General features: G+C 36.8%; 1 protein-coding gene across 2 annotated transcripts; it reads left to right on the forward strand.

The window, feature by feature from the left end:
* Positions 1-3,241: 3,241 nt before the first annotated feature.
* On the forward strand, positions 3,242-5,442 carry LOC143571599 (uncharacterized). 2 transcript variants are annotated; one of them, XM_077056980.1, is made up of 3 exons: positions 3,242-4,023; positions 4,167-5,269; positions 5,363-5,442. In XM_077056980.1, the coding sequence occupies exons 1-3, from the start codon at positions 3,400-3,402 to the stop codon at positions 5,367-5,369; spliced, it is 1,734 nt and encodes a 577-aa protein (XP_076913095.1). In that variant the 5' UTR covers positions 3,242-3,399; the 3' UTR covers positions 5,370-5,442. The 2 variants fall into 2 exon arrangements, with proteins under 2 accessions (XP_076913095.1, XP_076913096.1); XM_077056981.1 differs by lacking the exon at positions 5,363-5,442 and having other exon boundaries at positions 4,167-5,273.
* The last annotated feature ends 16,406 nt before the right edge of the window (positions 5,443-21,848 follow it).

Raw genomic sequence — 21,848 nt, forward strand, 5'->3', positions numbered from 1 at the left:
ATTCGGCTGGTTTCGGTTACACGCGTTATTGTACTGTAACTAAAGCCAAAAATAAAACAAATAGATTATAAAAGTTGAGGTGGGCCAATAAAATGGCGTCGGTCAACAAAAATCAAGTGTTGGTAAAACTCGACTGTTGTCGATCCCGGGCATTGAGACGGTGAGTCTACACGAAGTCAGCCGGTTTTTGTCACGTTTATTACGGTACCATAACTAAATCAAAACAAAAACAAAATTGACATTTGATTGGTTTCCGTTAGGTTCGTTACGTACCAAAACTAATAATAATAATAATAATAACAATAACAACAAAAAATGGCTTAAACCAATAGCGTGCCATCAAATGCCCAATAGGGTCCTTGTGGCACCAAACCTCTCAATAATAAAATATTTAAAACAACATGTATTCGGTTGGTAAAATCCGGACGAACCCGAGTGTTTACGGTGGTGAGTCGATGCGAATTCAGTCGGTTTCAATTACACTCGTTACGCTACCAGAATGGGAAAAAACATAAACAAAATTTGACAGGCACATAGATCAATAGCATTGTGCCACTTGCCCCAATCAAATCAACTACGACACCAAATTTTGTGTTTATACTATATAAATATAATAATTATTATTATTACCAAATCAACTAGGATTAAGTAATGGCCTGATCCAATTTAACACTGAGCATACTGTGAATCAAACCGTGGTCTAGTTTGATATAAGTATTGATAAAAACTAGCTACAAAACCAAAATAACACCAGGTCTCGTGTTTAATCAGAATCGCAAAAATCTATACTAGTGTTCACATGAAATCCGAATATTTATTGAAATGAATTTGCATAGACTTTTCTTGTCTGTACAAGCATATAACTTAACTTATTAACAATTCAAACAAATCTTTAACCATTTAATGTTAACTATAGATTTTCTTGAATGGTATTCGTTAATACCGGATCCGTTTGATCTTCACTCATCTAATTCCTTGGTTTATCCGGGTATGTTCATTTGAAGTCTCCATCCTAATTGTTGGACTTATCACTGGATCTACTGTGTTGTTGAAGTCCGGGTTATAGCGATTTATATAGGTGAAGTGTTGAACTTAGCCTGAATTTTCAAACTAGCAGTACTTTTTATAACTGTTTAAAAAAATCCTTTTTTTTACCTAACATACGTTATAGTTTTCTTCCCTAGACATATTGAAGCAAAATCAAGAAGCGAACTCATAGTGAAGAATCGGTACCATGGCAATTTCAAGGAAAGTGTTTAAATAGAACAATAACCTATTGCTACATGTTTTAAAACGTTACATCTCATTAAATCACTTTTCTGGGTCAATAAACCAAATAGCGAAACAAATCAAAACCAGAACGTTAGTGATGGTTCGGTTTCAGTTTTCAACTATTTACTTGGGATTATGGTGAATACTAAATCATGATTAACATCAAGTAGATATGCAGAAGTTTTGTTAGCAAATGGTCTTTTCCCATATGAACATTAAGATTTACATAATATTGCAGATTTGCATCTATGCTCTAGAATGGACCTAGGCTCATTAACGGGCTTGTGATTGAGGTCCAATACGTCTGTATTATAATAATAAAACATTTATCCCACTAACGAATGGTCCAGTTTCTTGTGGTTTGAACTTTGAAGGCCCATATGATCAGTTAGAAGAAAGCCCACTTTATTGGACAAATAAGTTTGATTGTAATATAAGAAGTAGAACTAGACCAACTTATAATTAATATTAATAATTTAGAGTAAGACCCATCTTCTTGTATGACTGCATCTATGCTTTACAAATGGGCCATATACCCGCTAAGAATTAGCAATCGGGCCCGCTAAGAACCCCGCTACGGATGCCTGGCTGGTTAAGAATCGCAAGAGCCCCTGGGCCGGCAAGAAGGAAGGGTTAAAGGTATGTATGTATGTATGTATGTATGTATGTATGTATGTATGTATTATTATTATTATTATTATTATTATTATTATTATTATTATTATCTTTTTGCTGAATTCGAATTACAAACTCGAATTGAGTTATGAGTTGGCTGTTTCGATGCGAATACAGAAAGAAATTTCAAAATTCGAAATTAAACGATGCAGCTCAGCTAGGCTTGAGCTCGCTTTTGAGGTTAAACGAGCCTAAAATCGAGCCAATGAGCCGAGCAGGGGCGGACCTACATAGTGGTCGTCGGGGTCCCGAGATACCAATGTTTTTTAAAATTTATTTAGAAGCGATATTAAAAATTTTCGAAGGACCCTCATAAAATATAAATTATCACTCGGACCCATAACAATGTTACAGATCTACTCAACCATAACAGAACGTTGTTGCTCAACCTCAACTCCTCAACACTGCTCAAGCCTCCGCGAGACCGCCACCAGCCCACCACCTGCCGCCGCCGCGCTTCTCCGCCACCATCCACCCTTTCGGCGCTCCTCCGTCGTCATTGCTTTCTGATTTTGCTTCAACTCTCAGGTAATTTTAGGGCTAAAAAAACTTACTCCATAAAACAAAGATATCCAATTGATTGATTCTATGCAATTATTTACTTAGATTAGTAATTGTATGTTGTATATTATTGTTAGATTGTGATTTTGTTATGTCAAAAACTTAATTTTAGGGTTAGTTATGCAAGAATCATTGAAAAGAATGGGGAAAGGGTTTGAAGATGGGATATATATATATATATATTATAGATTTAGAGAAGATCCATGCTACGGAGTTAGGGTTTGAGGAGAGTAGCACGGTTTAGATCGTGCAACAACAGTTCATTTAAGAGTGTTTCAATTTGGCTCGAGTCAAAACGATTCTTTTTTCAAAATTTTAATTTTGTTCAGGTCGAAACTGGCTGGCTTTGACCACTAGACTCTTGTTGAATAGAGTTGTAACATAATAAGTTAATTAAGAATAACTTAGATGGTCTCATGGTCTAGCTATTTATGAGTATGAGGTATTTTGTGAGAGACGCAATAAATATCTAAAATGGGTTTAGTCATATTAAATTAGTAGCACAATGAATATTTACCATAGCTTTGCTATTGATGGGATATACCGAGTACGATGATATGATTTATTTACTTTCTATTTCGTAATGGCAAAGCTTTGATTTTGCAGATAGAAGCATGTAACTTGTTCATATCAGGATTGTCAGTGCTTGAATTCTACTGTTTTGAATGATATCCCCCAGCTTTTTTATCGAGAAACTTCACACAAACGAAAAATAATAATTGATTTTCGGCAATTTCACCACCAACAATTCACCGTGGGCGGCGCCGACGTGACCGGGGCAGTGTTCACCACCGGCACCGACAGCCACATAGGGTCCTTCAACGGCATCCCGGCATCCACACCTTACAGCCCCTTAAATTCTAGGGTTTCTTTCATTCTGCACTTACAATCATGGACCTCTTACAGGCATACTCCGGCGACGGCGACGGCGACGACCACCGTATGTCCTCCCCTGACTCCTCACCTCCTCGCCTCTCCATCATCCCCAAATCCTCTGCCCCAGAAGTGGACGACACCATGCTCTCTCTCAGCAACAAAACCCTAACCAAACCCCTTGACCCGACCCAACACGTGGTCGAATTCAACCCCACCTACGACCAGCTCTGGGCTCCGATCCAAGGACCCGCACACCCCTACGCCAAAGACGGACTCGCCCAGGGCATGCGTAATCATAAGCTTGGCTTTGTGGAGAACGCCGCCATTGAGCCCTTTGTCTTTGATGAACAATACAATACCTTTTATAAGTACGGCTACGCTGCCGATCCCTCGGCCTCCGCTGGGTTTAATTATGTTGGGGATTTGGATGCGTTGACCCGGAACGATGCCGAGTCCGTGTATAATATTCCGCAACATGAGCAGAAGAAGAGGAAGCTTGAGAAGAAGAAGGAGGCTTTGGAGAAGGCTGATGCTGATGCTGGGGAGGTGGACCCGGATGAGGTCGATAACCCCGCTACGGATGCCTGGCTGGCTAAGAATCGCAAGAGTCCGTGGGCCGGCAAGAAGGAAGGGTTACAGGTATGTATGCGTGTTTAGAATTATTATTATTATTATTATTATTATTATTATTATTATTATCTTTTTGCTGAATTTGAATTACAAACTCGAATTGAGTTCCGAGTTGGAATACAAATAGAAATTTCAAATTCGTTGAATTCCAGGATGAATTGACTGAAGAACAAAAGAAGTACGCGGAAGAGTATGCGAAAAAGAAGGGCGAAGCGGATGGGAATAAAGAGAAAGGCGAAGTGGTCACGGATAAGAGCACCTTTCATGGAAAGGAAGAGAAAGATTATCAAGGCAGGTCTTGGATCGCGCCACCGAAAGACGCAAAGGCGAATAATGATCATTGTTATATACCGAAAAGATTGGTGCATACGTGGAGTGGCCACACAAAGGGTGTTTCTGCTATCCGCTTCTTTCCTAAACATGGGCACTTGCTTTTATCAGCTGGGATGGATAATAAGGTTAAGATTTGGGATGTGTATAATTCGGGCAAGTGTATGAGGACTTACATGGGCCACTCTAAGGCGGTTCGTGATATATCGTTTTGTAATGACGGGTCGAAGTTTTTGACTGCTGGCTATGATAAGAATATCAAGTATTGGGATACTGAAACTGGGCAGGTGATATCCACTTTTTCGACGGGGAAGGTGCCGTATGTGGTTAAGTTGAACCCGGATAATGATAAGCAGAATATACTCTTGGCGGGTATGAGTGATAAGAAGATTGTTCAGTGGGATATTAATACAGGGCAGATTACGCAGGAGTATGACCAGCACCTTGGTGCAGTGAATACAATAACGTTTGTTGATAATAACAGACGGTTTGTAACATCAAGTGATGATAAGTCTCTTCGCGTATGGGAGTTTGGTATACCTGTGGTTATAAAGTATATTAGTGAGCCGCATATGCATTCGATGCCTGCGATTTCACTTCATCCTAACGGGAATTGGTTGGCTGCACAGAGTTTGGATAATCAGATTCTGATTTATAGCACTCGGGAGCGGTTTCAGCTTAATAAGAAGAAGAGGTTTGCTGGTCATATCGTTGCTGGTTATGCGTGTCAAGTGAATTTTTCACCGGATGGTAGGTTTGTTATGTCGGGAGATGGTGAGGGTAGATGCTGGTTTTGGGATTGGAAAAGTTGCAAAGTTTTTAGAACATTAAAGTGTCATAATGGAGTTTGCATTGGTGCTGAGTGGCATCCTTTGGAACAGAGTAAAGTCGCAACGTGTGGTTGGGATGGCTTAATCAAGTACTGGTAAGTATCTTTATTCTTACTAATTAAATATACTTTTCTTATGAACATAGAATATATAATTTGACATACATTTGGGTTCTTCATTTATTGCAGGGACTAGTTCGCTGGTAGCAAATATTACGCCAATTAAATCTGTAGTGTTAAGATGGTTAAAGCTTGCAAAGTTACTGGCACATGATGTCTTTGCTGCAAAATGGTGCTTGATGCATCCAAGTGGCATTTTGTCACGTGTAGCTGAGGAATAGATTAAAACTACTTGTGTTTTACTTCAAACTGCCAATGTTTATCGTATGTTTATTTTCAAACTATGGCGTATGGTTTTGAGATCATGTTTGTTTATGTCGGACCGTATATTGTTGTTCTTGACACCAGAGTCTGTCTTCACTTGATTAGATAAAACTTTATCATATAGTTTTTTGATTATTGATTTAGCTCTGTTATTCTATAGCACTTTAAGACGAATGAATGGTAGTTAGGGTTGGTGCTTTCACTTATTTTGCTATGCCAGATATGCGGCATGCTATTGCTATTTGACGTGTGCTTTTACCATATATATTTTTCAAAGCATATAATATTTACCAGAATACCAGGAGTTAAGTTTGATGTTGGATAATGCCATTGTATGTTGTGGTTTATGGAGTATGCATAAGAGTAGTTTGGTGGCTGCTTGTTCAGTACATTAAGGGCACCTGTAGTCGGGTAGCCCCGACACCCTTTTTTTCTCCAAAAACCGCTCTGAGAGGGGCGTTATGCGCCTGCGTCATGGGAAAAGTGGATTGGTCAAAGGACCAGTCAAGCTCTTTTTTTTTTCTGTATAGTTAATTAAAATCATATTTAATCATTACATGGGGCTGCAACCACTACACATGAAACCGGAAAGCCCCGATGTTTACGTGGCATTGCCGTGACACGAAAAAAAGACGTTTTTAGCCTGTCCACTACAGACGCACGAATGTAAGTATTATGTGAACTTGGCATAGAATTAGGTCATAGAATTATGTGAACTTGGCATAGTATTATGCAGGGAAAATCGAGGATTGTTCTTATTAATCACAGTTGACGTTGGTGGATTAATTCAGTGAGAGTTTTGTTATGGAAACTGAAGGGCTCAGCTTTATCAACTTGTGCAGAGTAGCAAGGAAAATTCTTTAAGTTGATTCACATGTATGATACGACTTTTCACAACTCAACCATAGATGATCAAATCATACATATAAATTAATTACAAATATAGAAAATAATAACTAGTAAATACAAATCGAGTCAAGCTCAAACTTGAAAGTTACCCTCCTACCAAATTAAATATCCTAAATAAGAAGAATAATTTCTTTACTTGCATAGACTTGAAACATTGCTTCTTGAGTTGAGATATTCACACATTTAACATAGCCCAAAACTTTATTTCTCATCAAGCAGTTAGCAACAAGGTGCATTGAGGCATTCTATGATTAGCATGGGTTATTATTATTTTTTTATTTTTTATTTTTTTAGCAATTGCAGTGCTTCTAATCCTTCCTATACAAAATGTATATACAACTTTACCACAATACTTCTAAAACTAACTCTTGGGAGATGAGGTGGACTCCTCTTTAGCATTCTTGAACTCTTTTACAAGCAGATCATATATTTTACCTCTTAATTTGGATGCTTCTTGAGGCCGAAACCATTGTCTGCTAAACTGTTAATAAAGATGCATTCAGGTGTAATTACCAGCATAACTCAAAATTTCATATATACCCTTACAAAACATGCGAAATATCATACATATGCACCCCCCAAACTTAAAAGATCAAATATCAAATAAAACTAAATCATCATTTTTCTGTTATTTGATATAACTCTAAAATTCCATCTTTACACATAGTATCATTAAAAATTTACATTTACAGTTAACGATATTTTTCTCAAAATATATGATATTTAGTCATCTTATAAAAAACCAAGTCATTTTTAACCTTCGCGTTTTCTTTTTAAAGAATATTATTAACAAGTAAATATAGTTTTTTTTAAATAAAAAAATGGGTAAATTTGAAATTCTTAAGTCTTACGAAAACAAGGGTAAAACGGTCATTTCCTGAATTATTTTTGTGAAATGGGTTTATTTTGATAATTGATAGAATTACAGAGATTATCCTTTATGCTAAACAACAAGTCTTCCCTTACCGGAAGTTGACTCTTTGACATTGATTTTCGCCCTTGGCAAAGGTAAATCTTTTTCAAATGCGCAGACAGTCCTAGAATCTTTCTGCTAATCAACAAACAAATATGCATTTATTTTATAAATAAAAAGTACAATCAATGAGTATGAATACAAAAAGAATCAATCATATCATACGTCTTGTTCCATCTTCTTGCGGACAAAATCAGCATACTTTGATAAAGATTTCTTTTTCCAATGTGAAGCACCTGTTGTAATTATTATTATTATTATTATTATTATTATTATTATTATTATTCCCAGACCATTTAAATTGGGGAAAATTCCCAAAATAAGCGTTTATAAAAACATTTTTCAGGTTTTAGGTGCCATTTGCAAAAAATTCCCAGAATATGTATTATAATGTAGTCGGGACGAGTAATTTGTATAACCAATTAAAAGTTGACACGTGTCTTTAAACTAACTATAACGAGCAAAGTTATTAACTATTTACTCGTCACGACTAAATAAGTTTTACGCCTCGTAATCAACGCTCACGAGTAATTCATAAGTTCTTTATTCGCGACGAGTAGATTGCAAGGTTAATCTAGTCGCGGCAAGTTAACTACTACTAATAAACTACTTGTGTAGGGAATGTAAACCAGGTAAACTAGTCGTCACGACTAAAGGACTTATGAATTACTCGTGGGCCTTGATTACGAGGCATGAAACTTATTTAGTCGTGACGAGTAAATGATTAGTGAACATGCTCGTTACGATTAGTTTAAGGGCAGGTGGAAAGTTTTAACTGGTTCTACAAACTACTCGTGTGTAATTATAAACTACTCATCACGACTAGTTTATAATACCTATTTTGGGAATTTCTTGCAAATGACACCTAAAACCTGAAAAACGTTTTCATAAAGACTTATTTTGGGAATTTTCCCTTTAATTTGGGTTAAAAGAATGAATACAAATGTTACCGTGACCAGAAAGGTGTAGTATTCCATTATCAGCCTCCTCCTGTTATGATAACAAACCAATACAACTAAAGTCTATACATTAGAAAGAAAGAAAGAAAGAATTTGATTGAGCAAAAGAAAGCACCTTATTGTCCGATTGAGGGTTGTTTCTCCGTTCCAACTCACGCTCATGCCTCATCAGATTGGCCTTAAACTTGAGCCCACCATCGGGCAGCCTAACACCTATCGTTTGCAAGCTTCGTTTCATCCTCACAACACACTCCGTTATTTCACGCTCAGATTTACCCATCACTTCCAAATCCTCATTATTATTATTATTATCATCATCGGGTTTCTTCCTCTTCACTCCGTTGCAATTGTTTTCTTCATCCATGCCGGTGATTGTTTTCTCCGTCCCTACCATGGCTGCTGGGTGAGGAGGAGAAAGGGTTTTATGTTTTTTTTTTTGTTTTTAGGTATATATATTTTTTTTCTTGAAGAAAACAAAAAAAATGTTTTATTATTATTATTTTTTGTTTTTAGATATATTTTGAACCGTTAGATTGGATCTTTCATGAACATTGTTTAGTAAACCCCAATTGCGATAACCGAAACCCTAGGTGGTGGTGTCGGAAAACTCCTTTTGCTAAAAAAAATTCATCTTTTCTGTCTCAAACCTATTTGTAACCTTATATCGAACATTTAGAAATTCTTTTTAGTAATATCCTCAATTATTAAAGTCGTCGAAACCTTAGAACTACCGTCGGTGCCGGGGTTCAAACATTGGTAGTAAGCGGTGGGGGTGGTGTTCAAGTGGTGGTGATCAGCGGTGGTGTTTTCTGGCGAAAAATGAGTTTTTCTGCAAAAAAAATAAAATAAAATAAAAGCGTTTTTCAGGCGACCGGAGACTAACGGAGTGATGGTTGGGTGTAAATATTATATTTTATTGAATTATTTGTATAGTTTTTTGGTTTATTGTACGAACCATGGTACTTTATGCGTACTTATTGTGTTACATGTCATTGGACGTTAAAAGGGTTTATTCTGGACTTGTACGAGCACGAGATTAAGGCCCGGGACGATTGGCATGCAAAACGGAGCATGAGATCTGAATATAATATTATTTGTTGCTGCTAAAGACCGTCGCGCTACTCAACGAGGTGAAGGAAGGTCCATCGTGATATGTAACAGACAATATTTAAAACATATTATTTTTGTCCATTGCGCTACGCGATGGACATGGAGTGAAGAAAGATGTCACGATACTACGGACATAATAGTCGTGAAAAACGGGTTTTGATTATATATTTTGTTTTACGAACCCTATTCAGAATCACGTATTCACAGCAGTTTTCGTGCGATTTTGAACAAACTTGAAGGCTCCCAATCATATTCCTATCAACTTTCATGCCATTCTATTCAAGAATCAAAGACCCAATGATTGCTATGTGTAGCTAAATCTTTCGAGTCATACTAGGGTGTAAGATTATGTAACTTAGGGTTTGTTGTTCAACACTCTTGCTTTGATTTGATTCTTTGTAATTGACTAAATAGCGTGGATTAAGTTGTTAGTATTGCCCTGGATCCATATGTGTTAAGATTTTTTTTGCATCAATAACATTGTGAAATGAGAATTGCTATTAAGACTGATTCATGCTAGATTTGTTAACTGTTTCTGATTTATGAAGTGCACAATTGTCTTTGATTCGTGTTGTAAATGATTTCTTGCACTAGTTGCAGGCGGAAGATGATTGTTGGCACTTATGATTAGGAATGTATGTTGGTGAATCTGAATTGTCACATGTGTTTAATTGAAATCAAGTCAGGTGTGTAGGTTAATCTAGTGCTGCATATTTTTTAACCCATGTGTGATTTGTTTTTCATTAATTGTTTACAACTTGTTAAGTGATCTTGTTATTTCAATCTGAAACTATTGCTAGTGTGATCAGCACTCGATTAAATCTTCATAATATAGTAATCTACATGTCACATCCCAACCTAAGACGAAAATGTCAGGACGCGAACTGACTACAGGTGATAGGAATCTTCATAATATAGTAATCTATATATTTTTAACCCTATGTGTGATTAAATCTTCATATTTTTTAACCCAAGTGTGATTAAATCTTCATAATATAGTAATCTATATATTTTTATTAATATTTTTGAATATGTTACTTTTATTTAATTACAATATTTGTCATTTGCAGTTTGTTTGGATTGTTAAATGACAATGATTTAAAAATTCTCAGACCATTTCCATTGAAGTTGTTGTCATCTCTTGATGAAGAGTTTTTGAAACAACATCTTTCTATAATATTTGTGAGATTTGCACAATAATCTTGGTAACTTGCTGGTTATATTTTTTAAAGTTTCCTATTGATATATTATACGCTATTGTATAAAGATTAATTAGTTTATTACTTTTTCAGCCTAAAAGTATCATCTTGCTCGGAACATATTTGTGTTGGTTGAATATGTTGTCTATATTTATATGGTGTGTTGATATGTTTTTCCACCCGTGTGTAACACGAGCTATATCCTAGTAATAATAATACTTTACATTGCCGGTGTCGAGAAATATCTCAGATTTAAATTATAGGGTTTCTTTGATTATGCACTTACAATCATGGACCTGTTACAAACATACAACGACCATAACTCCGACAATCGTATGTCCTCCCCTGACTCCTCACCACCACGCCTCTCCATCATCCCCAAATCCTCCGTCCCAAAAGTGGACGACACTATGCTCTCTCTCAGCAACAAAACCCTAGCCAAACCCCTTGACCCGACCCAACACCTCGTCGAATTCAACCCCACCTGTGACCACGATAACTCCGACCACCGTATGTCCTCCCCTGACTCCTCACCACCACGCCTCTCCATCATCCCCAAATCCTCCGCCCAAAAAATGGACGACACCATGCTCTCTCTCAGCAACAAAACCCTAGCCAAACCCCTTGACCCGACCCAACACCTCGTCGAATTCAACCCCACCTACGACCACGATAACTCCGACCACTGTATGTCCTCCCCTGACTCGTCACCACCACGCCTCTCCATCATCCCCAAAATCCTCTGCCCTAAAAGTGGACGACACCATGCTCTCTCTTAGCAACAAAACCCTAGCCAAACCCCTTGACCCGACCCAACACCTCGTCGAATTCAACCCCACCTACGACTAAATCTGGGCTCCCATCCAAGGAGCTGCACACCCCTACGCCAAAGACGGACTCGCCCAGGGCATGCGTAACCATAAGTTTGGCTTTGTGGAGAACGCCGCCATTGAGCCCTTTGTCTTTGATGAACAATACAATACCTTTTATAAGTAAGGCTACGTCGTCGATCCCTCGACCTCTGCTGGGTTTAATTATGTTGGGGATTTGGATGCGTTGAGCCGGAACGATGCCGAGTCCGTGTATAATATTCCGCGGCATGAGTAGAAGAAGAGGAGGCTTGATAAGAACGAAACACATCGAGCTAGATATACACTTTGTTCGCGAGCAAGTTCAACGAGGAAAGGCTCGCATCGTACATGTACTGACACGCTATCAGATTGCAGATATCTTCATGAAGGGACTCTCGAAGATTCTCTTTGATGACTTTCGAGCCAGTCTCAGCATTCGATCACCTCCCACTTCGACTGCTGGGGTGTAATAGTATTGTATATTAATGATAATTATCTTGTTATTTATAATTCAAATATATGTAAATATATCCCTAAATTAGGGGATTCCATGTATTATATATTGACATTGGTTAATGAGAAGAGGCGAGGATTTAATCCATCTGTTACTGATGATTGGCTTTTGTCATAAGTAACTTGGTTACGGAAACCGCCTAAATAATGTTAAATCACAAATTTCTCAAGTTGTCGGTGATCAAAATTGCATACACAATAACTGTTGATAGCACATTTCTTAAGTACAGTGTTGGATTTAGTTACCGAATCATCCTTCAAAATTGCATACACAATAACTGTTGCGGTACAAGGAAGGAGTATTGGAGTGCAAGTAAAGTTAATTAGAGCTAGGGTTATCAAGTTTGGATTAACTATCTTTGTTTTTATTAGAGTCCTTGCTATAGTCTAAATGAGTTTATGTTTAGCCATATATATCGAGTCATGATAAGGGTTGTAATCAAGTTTTGAGCTATTGTTAGTTAATAGAATTGTAGAGTGTAACATCGTGAAAATTTCGAGTTCAAATTGTCAACTTTCCAAAGTATATGGACTAAAATTGCCAAAATCCAAACTCGAGGGTTAAATTTGAAAATTCTGTTTTTCTGACCCATCGCTCTACGCGATGGATCAGAAGAGAGACCCATCGCGTACCGCGATGGGGTGTCTGACAGCGAGACACGTGGTTTACCACGTGGCCACACGTGGTACGCCGGTCGCTACGTGTCCCGTCACGTGGCCACACGTGGCACGACGTCCGCCACGTGTCAACACGTGGCACACCGTCTGCCACGTGGCGACACGTGGCAGGCCTACTGTGTGCGTCACCAAGGCTACGTCGCGGTACGCGACGAGTGCCTTGAAGGCGGTCGCGTACCACGATGGGCTTCCGAGTTTTGCCTATAAATAGCAGCCATGGGGTGTTCATTCCACTCATCCAAATCTTCTCTCAACTCTCTCTCTAATCATCTCTCTAGCTTTTATATTTATACCTCGATAAACGTATCATAATCCCTCATAAAGCGTGTTCCGATCCTCGATTACCGTGTCGACGATTCCTCGAAGTGCGTGCCACCCTCCACCCACATACCAAGAAGGCGTTTGTTATTATGGCAATGAGTTTCGAGAAACGTGCCAACGAGTGTTGAAGATTGGCGTTCATTGAATTGCGTGTCGAGAAAAGAGTTGATCGAAAAGTAAAGCGGCGTTGGAGTGCTGCTCGAGTTCATAGGGTTTCCAATACGCCAATAAGGTTAGGCGTAACGCAAATCAATATAATATAATATTATATTCAAGGCTTAAGCTTTAAGTCGAGGTTATACTCGATACCTCGATAAAAGAGATATAAACATAACAAAGAAATGAATAAAAGAATGAATGGTAAAAAGGATGATTTGTGAATATGTATATATCTGTGTAAGTATATACGTATATTCTTTGTTATGGAATTATTATTTAAGCAATAATGCGTATTCTTAAATAATAAAAGAAAAAAAATATGTTTCTTAGAGAAGAAGAAACGTCAGGTTTCTATATAAACTAAAGGTTTATAAATTACTTTTAAACTAAAGGTTTTTAAGTAAAAGAAAATGAACTAAAGGTTCATCAAGGTTGAGATATAAAATAAGACTAAAGGTCTTAAGTCGGATTGTATATCCGACTAACAAATGTTTATACTCGTACTATAGGTGCGAGATAAACAAGGGAAAGACCCTCGGACGGTGAGTGAAGCCGATCCCAAAGCGACAAGGTGAATACGCCCCCAAACTTTTATAAATTTGTTTTCAAATGAGTCAAACATGTTATGTGAAAATTGTTTACAAGGAACTACGTGTTCCTAAAACCATTATAAATGAAAGTATAAACCTAGCCCTCACGCTGTGGTATATGTATGTCTGGATCCTTACATAGGTGGTACTATGCGATGAATGGGCACATCGCACCACCCTTGGTCGTAGGACGCTCTCCTGCAGGGAGTACGACTGTTGTGTATATTTACGGGTACTTAACTAAGTCGAACGCTGCGGTGTTTGCTGAGGTGACCTAGAGTAGAGGCTTAAGTTTATAATGTGTTATTTAACTTTGTTATTCCTAAGCCACGATGGGCCGAGGCAGGCGTAGTCTCGAGGGGTAATAAAGTAAAAGAAATTATTTTTGCGTCAGCGTGTTCACCAGCATTCGTTGCTGACGTATTTTGTTTACATTTTGCAGGTGAACAATGATAGCGCTTGGAATGACGAAGCGCTTTGAATATCCGATGGCTCGGATTTATTTTGTATAAACTTAATATATGATAATGGTGGTTTGTAAATAAAAACAAGTAATGTTTGTTAACTTAAGCGGGTATTTTATATTCCTGTCTTTTATATAAATATGTTACATTTTCGATCCTTAAGGTTGTATAAGTCTTCCGCAAACTAACGCAACTTTGATTTATTTACAATTATGGTACCAACATATGTGTCATGCTCTTAGGCTGTGTTTTGAGGTGTGACATAGAGTTTATTCCAAAATTAATTGTTTTACACAACTACGTTTATATTAGTCCAACCCCCCCACCAGAAAAGATTTGTTTATAAGTCTATTGCGGCTCATCAACCGGTTACTATTGATGATCATCAGAAGTAATTTCCACAAGCTTTCAGACAAGGTAATCAAATCAAGCTCTTGCCGTGGGGGCGCCTTGTAGACTCCACCCCTCCTAACCCATATCGGGATATATCAAGCAAATACTCATTTGGATTATCTTAACACGTTTCACAGTTATATTTTGACGTGAGATTGGTGATATTTCTATAAGAATTTTAAAATTTACAATTGTATTCAGAAAAAATATATTGATTTAACATATGAACTTTATTGTATCTTTATTTACTTGAATTAGTGAAATTTTTTATTGTAGAATACTAAGATTTAAACTCGAGAATGAGATTAGTGACTCTATATGTCACATGAAATTCCAAAAGAAAATCCCTAAAATTCTTATACAATTTCGCACGGTCTTACAAGATCAAAGTGTAAAGAAAGAAAATCGGTCAACCGATTTTTCTTACCCAAAGGAAGGTAATTATATGGATCATTTGGCGAGCCGTGGTGTTTAACTTTTTAACAAAAAAATGAGCATGTTCCTAAAAATATGAAAGATATCATGACAAATAGCTTCATTAAGTGAAATATAGTTCAAAGACGAGAAGCCTTACTTGGTTACAATGTAGTTTCAAGTTTGAAAATATACTCATGCAAATTTTTATCTGGCTCAAGCATCTTGCTTATAGTCTTTGGTTTTATTCTATGAGTGAGTCATGTGACGCACTATTCTCTTTTACAATTTATATATCTAAGGCCATCACAATCATAGCCGTCTCACCGCCGCTACAACCCTTGCCAGAGAAACGTTTAATTACATTAGGGACGGTATCGGTACCAAATACCATACCGGATGAATCGGTTGGGTATTGTAGTATCGGTACCAGTATTTTGGTACAATGCTTGCTTTGGCTTAATTTCTCCTAATCACTACCGATTCTATCAAACTCATTCGTAACCATGGATAATCAAGAAACCAAAGATTGCATCAAATTCATTCGTAATCAATAAACGGTAATACCAAAATCAAAGCATTTGAAACTCCGAAAAATTGTATCAAGTTCTGTAGTAAAACATGAAAGTAATGTACAAGTACACGCACCTAATACAGGGAGCAATACCTAATACAATACTCCAGAAAACTCTGTGTATTCCAATCGGAACTTAATTCCAAAATACCTAAGCAATTCCAGTCCCAATACAGTTTTTAAAATATACCTAAATCAATAAATCCTGATAATGATGCCGGTAGTGAATAAACTAGAACATTACGAGCATATGTATTCAAACGGATAAAGATACAAATACAATGTCGGTAATTAGGAGAAAAAAATATATCCATAATAGAGATGAGCTTGATATCTATCCCAAAATCCCGACACTGATTTTCTAAAAACTTGGTAATGATATCGATATCCGATACCATTTGCTCATCCTACCATAATATACATCTTCATGCTTTTGGGCGGGGTCTCTATGGAAGCATCCTTCCTATCCTCATGGATATAGGTAAGGTATGCCCAGGGATGAACACGAGTCGAGCCAGGGTGGAAATATGAACGTGCCACGTGGCTTTTTTTTTCATGAAGTGTAACTTGTACGTAGTTTATCATTTCAAGATTTAAAATAACGACTTTCCAAACCTATTTATATTTAATTGAAACTTTCGATCTAATATATTCGCTATAAATTCCGCCTTCACTTGGCACTTGGCAGTCTTTAGAATCTTCAAGAAATTTGACCGGGCATGATTAAATTGCAAGGTTTTCTGAAAAAAGATAGTGTTTAGCAATCATTGTTCAACTAATAGAAGTTTTGACATCAATTTGGTCTCATTGTCTTGGAGTTGATTCCGTTTTCTAGTATATGGGTCGTCTCGACTGGCTGATGACCACACTCGCTTATTTTGCTATGCTTACGTTATTCTAAAAGAGCCTCAATTTTGAAATTTACTTTAGGCCTCTAAAAAAGTTGGGCCGACCCTGTTTACTAATCATGGTTTAGATTAAAAAAATAAAATCCAACCGAATGTATACATAAATGCGCATGCATGTATCAATGGTGGATACATGAATATTTGTGTAGCATTAAAGTAATGTAGGATTGTAGGTTGTGAATCAAATGAGTTGGATCAAAAGTTTAAAAAATACAAATTTGTGCATGAGCTTGTACCCAATTACTATTAGAGGTGTATAAATTGGGTTTTTTCTAATATCTGGGTTTGGGTATGGACCAGTTTTGGGTATGATCGGGTATTGAAAAATCGGGTATTGGGAGAAATCAGGTAGGGTTCAAGTAGGGTATTGGGGAGAAAAACTCAACCCTAAGCACCCGGGTAGGGTATGATCGGGTTCGGGTATAACCGGGTATTGGAACCTGGTATGTGTCCGGGTACGACCGAGTATTAATATCCGGTTTTGAATTTGTAATTTTGTTATTCATTTTAATTTTGCTTAAAATTTAAATTTGCTTTGTAATTTATAAAATAATTAAACTATATTACAAAAGCCATAAATCCACTTAAGTACAAATATTTACTTAATAATATGCATTTTAAAAAAACTTAAACATAAAAGTTGTGAAGTAAACATAAAAATATACTATAAAAACTCATGTATTATTTCGGGTATTAGAAAATTGGTATCGTGTATAACCGGGTATGGGTATAGGGTATGACCGGTTCCGGGTATTTACAGGTATCAATCGGGTACGGTTCCGTATACGGGTATTGAGCTCAAAAAGCATACCCTATCCATACCCTACGGGTAGGGTCGGTTTCGGTTTCGGGTATTGAATACCTGGGTATAAAAAAACCCGGTTCCGGGTATATTTTTCGGGTCCGGTTTCAGGTACGGGTTTTTTGTGCACCTCTAATTACTATTATTAGAATGGTATCTAGGGATGGCAATGGGTCGGGTTTGGGTCGGGATTAGGTATTCCCAAACCCATACCCAGTTATGAAAGTCCATCCCAAACTCGTCCCAAACCCGTCGGGTTTTAATCGGGTAATTACCCGTCGGGTTTCGGGTTTTCCCATCGGGTTTCGGGTTTCTTATCGGGTTTTGATATAATACTCGTCGGGTATACCCGACTCAAAACCCACTAGGTTTCTACCGGGTTTAGACAAAATATAACTAATCGATTACAAAGATGGTTACCATAAATATAAAATGCCTCAAATAATTGGCATAAACAAGTTCTGACAAATAATATATTTGGAATAAAGTTAGTATATATATATATATATATATATATAATAAGCTATATCGGGTACATAGGGTATATAATCGGGTAAATGGGTTTATGTTATCGGGTAATCGGGTCGGGTAATTGGGTATATTAGAAATCCCAAACCCGTCCCAAACCCGCGAAAAAATTTCAAAACTAATCTCAAACCCGTCCCAAACTCTAATGGGTCGGGTATTACCCGTCCCATTTATATCAGGTTTCGGGTTTTCCCATTGGATTCGGGTTTTATTGCCATCCCTAATGGTATCAAACTAGATTAATTACCATCACCTACTATTATAATTGTGAACCTAATCTACTGGTCCACTCAATAGATCAAACTAACACAATTAGGAAAACATAATACCTTATTTGAAAAATCATACCACAACTAGGTCTAGATAGATATTAGCGAAAAAATCGATTAACCGTACTGTAACTAAAAAGCTACTTATGTATAATGCTACTTTTGTCTTACCAGTAGTCTCTCTATCTCAATTCTATAATTACACTAAAAATATTACATTTCCTCTATTCTCCGTTCACAGCCACTTTTAACAAATATTAAAAAATTAAAATGTATGATCAATGTTTCTCTAAATTAACTAATAAATAGTAACATTTTATGTATTCTTTACTCACAATCACTTACAATCACACTCTCAAAAATGGAGTACACACTCATATATTATAGAGAAAAAAATAACCCCGCAGTATTTAAATCTATACTTATCAAATAAACACATTCGATTATATTTTCTCTCTAAATTCTTACATTCATTTTTACAAAATAACTTTTGTATGTTAATGACTTCATTTATGGAATCCTATATAGTTATGTGATAATTGTTGATAATTAAGGTTTTATGAAATTAAGGGAAGTTTCCTGTCAAACCTATATTACATTGAGAGAACTGCATAATTTATTCTAGCAAAATTCAAAAATCAACTTATTACACTTTTGTTTCATGCTTTTTGGGAAGTACTGTGAGATTGTCTACCAATTACTTAGATTAAAATCAAATTTAATGCATGCATACGTGTGTGTATACGAAACTTAGATGAATGCGATTTACATCGATCAAGATTGATTGTGGATACAATAATATTTGTCTAACTAGTAAAAAGTACTAGCATCATTATTTGCAGCATATATATTATGGATGAAGTCCGTACAAATATCAAAATATATAACATTAAGCGTTGTCTTGTACTCTTAGCAAAAGTTTAACATATTTCTATTATTTATAAGACCGGTAGCTAACAAAAATATGATTAATATAGGGATTTTCTAACCACACCGCCGGTGTGGTTAAAAAACAGCACAAGACGTGACGGTAAGGACTAACCGTGGCAGTGACTGCTCAATCAATCAAATCATGGTCACGTCAACCAAACTATCATCTCACCGTTTCAAATCATCATATTATTATCATTAATATTAATATTACTAATATTAACCTAAGTTGATAATTATAAGATTTTGATTTAAATATAAATTTGTTTTAATTATAGGATTATGATTTTTATGATAAAAAATGATATATATTTAAATAAATATATAATTAAATAAGTGATTTTAATCTATAATATGAGGTGTTGGCTATTTGTTTAAAAAAATATTAAATGAAATATACATGTTCATATTGCTTTGATTTTTGGTGTTTTGGAATCAAAGCTCTCCTCGTTTTATTTTTGTTTTGAAAATACATCTTCTTTGAACTCAATTTTCATAAGTTTATTATATAGTTAAACTAATATTATGATCATGTTTATCTTACTAGTTGATTTGATTTTAATAATTGTAACCTTACAATATTAAAAAGCATAAAAAACATAAAACCATGTGATACAAAATATAAAAGTTCATAACAAGTTCAAAAGCATAAAAAACATAAAACCATGTGATACAAAATATAAAAGTTCATAATTGAAGAAAATAACTGAAACAGTTATAACGTCAAAATTAAAACAAGTTCAAACTACTGCTAATTACAAAATATTTTTATTAAGCAAAACATATGGTCTCGTACGGTATCCGTTTTATATGACACCGTAGCCTCGCGAATGTAATTATCACCATCGTTGTCAGAATTATGTATGCCGTAATCTTCATCAACAGTCTCATGGGGGGTTTCAAGAATATGGTCTGAATCTGGTTGTGACCGATACGCATCACCTACTGGTAATGGGTACGAAAGTTGACTACATGAATACAGCTCCTCGGTATTAAAATGATACGAAGGCTGGGCAACGTAATGCGGGTCTCCTGATAAATGGTATGGCGTGTAAGGCCCCGTTACCGGTAGCCCTACTTTAGCGTCGGATTTACTCATAAACACAGTTCTTCAAATCAGAGTTTATTAAAACTTTTCGCGGAATATAAAACATCAATCATTTGTTACAAAACATTAAATCTTTTCTTTGATACCATAACACAAAACTTTATATTTAAAACATCTTTACTTATTTCTTCAGATGCCAGCCGTTCAATCCATGCCGTGTGTCATCCTCATGCTAACTCTATAATCAGCTCACCTGCGTGCATACTAAAAGTCAGCTACGCTGAGTGAGTTCTAGTTAATCGAACGCCATACAATACATACACATACGTACATATCCGTAGATACATATCCATACTTCACTAGTTACCCTTCTGTTCTACATACATACTTGCTACCATACATACATACATATCTACAATCACTAGCCTCAGTCTACCGAGAGTACGTTCATAGTTCACCGTCTATACCTGTACTCAAGGTCGTGAACACGTACAAGGTTCGCAGTCCTTACCTATGTTCACCATTTATGGTACGTACAAGGATCGCGGTCCTTCCCTATACCATAGTACATCCACAACACGTACAAGGTTCGCAGTCCTTCCCTATGTTGCAACCTAATTCATAGCACGTACGAGGTTCGCAGTCCTCCCCTATGCTACAAAATCAGCACGTATAAGGTTCACAGTCCTTTCCTATGCTCAAATACATCCACAACACGTACAAGGTTCGCAGTCCTTCCCTATGTTGCAACCTAATTCATAGCACGTACGAGGTTCGCAGTCCTCCCCTATGCTACAAATACAGCACGTATAAGGTTCACAGTCCTTTCCTATGCTGACGCCTATCTACATTACGTATAAGGTTCTCAGTCCTTATCTACGTTTACATGTATCATCTACTTCACGTATAAGGCTCGCAGTCCTTAACTACGCCATTACCAGCCGAGTCTATGTCCGACAGAAGCTAGAGGGATTTGCCATCCTAACTTACTATGTCGAACGTAGAACTCACATGCCATTCATGTACCTATATACACATACTTACATTATAACATAAGAACACTCTAGGCATTCTTTACCTCATTCATTTAACAACCATACCCCTTGTCATTACGTGCAATATCCGAAGATCGTTCACGCCCCGACAAGTATTCATTTGAAATATTCATACATCTTCGATATATAATATTCGTACCTTTATTTTTAATCTGACAGTACGCGCAATATCCGAAGATCGTTCGCGTACCGACAAACAATCATTCATATCTATCACACATATCACATATGACATACACTTATCACTTAGGATAAATGTATTAACAACACATCGAGTATGCACACAGCCCCGAAAACATAACAAGGAATGGGGCTAGAAACTCACCTGAACACGGTTACGTTCACCGTTAATCGTAATCCCTTTCTTCAGCTGTGCACGGCTGACTGTATAACAAGTACACGTATCAAACAACTATCACTACTCATATCATCTTTCCAGTCTTAACTACTACCCACAATGAACGGGGGTTCGGGGGCAGCGCCCCTGGCAGCGGGGTCTAAGGGCGGCAGCCCCTAGCAGGGTCCAAGGGGCAGAGCCTGTGACATCTGACCCGATCCGACCCGACCCAGGTACCCGTTTCTCCGATCCGATCTCTCTCTTTTATGATTTAATATTTATACTTATATTTTACTTTTAATAATAA

This window comes from Bidens hawaiensis, unplaced genomic scaffold, assembly GCF_021521415.1.
Source record: "Bidens hawaiensis isolate Kalapana, Puna unplaced genomic scaffold, B.hawaiensis_p1.1 tig00025414_1, whole genome shotgun sequence".
Lineage (NCBI taxonomy): Eukaryota > Viridiplantae > Streptophyta > Magnoliopsida > Asterales > Asteraceae > Bidens > Bidens hawaiensis.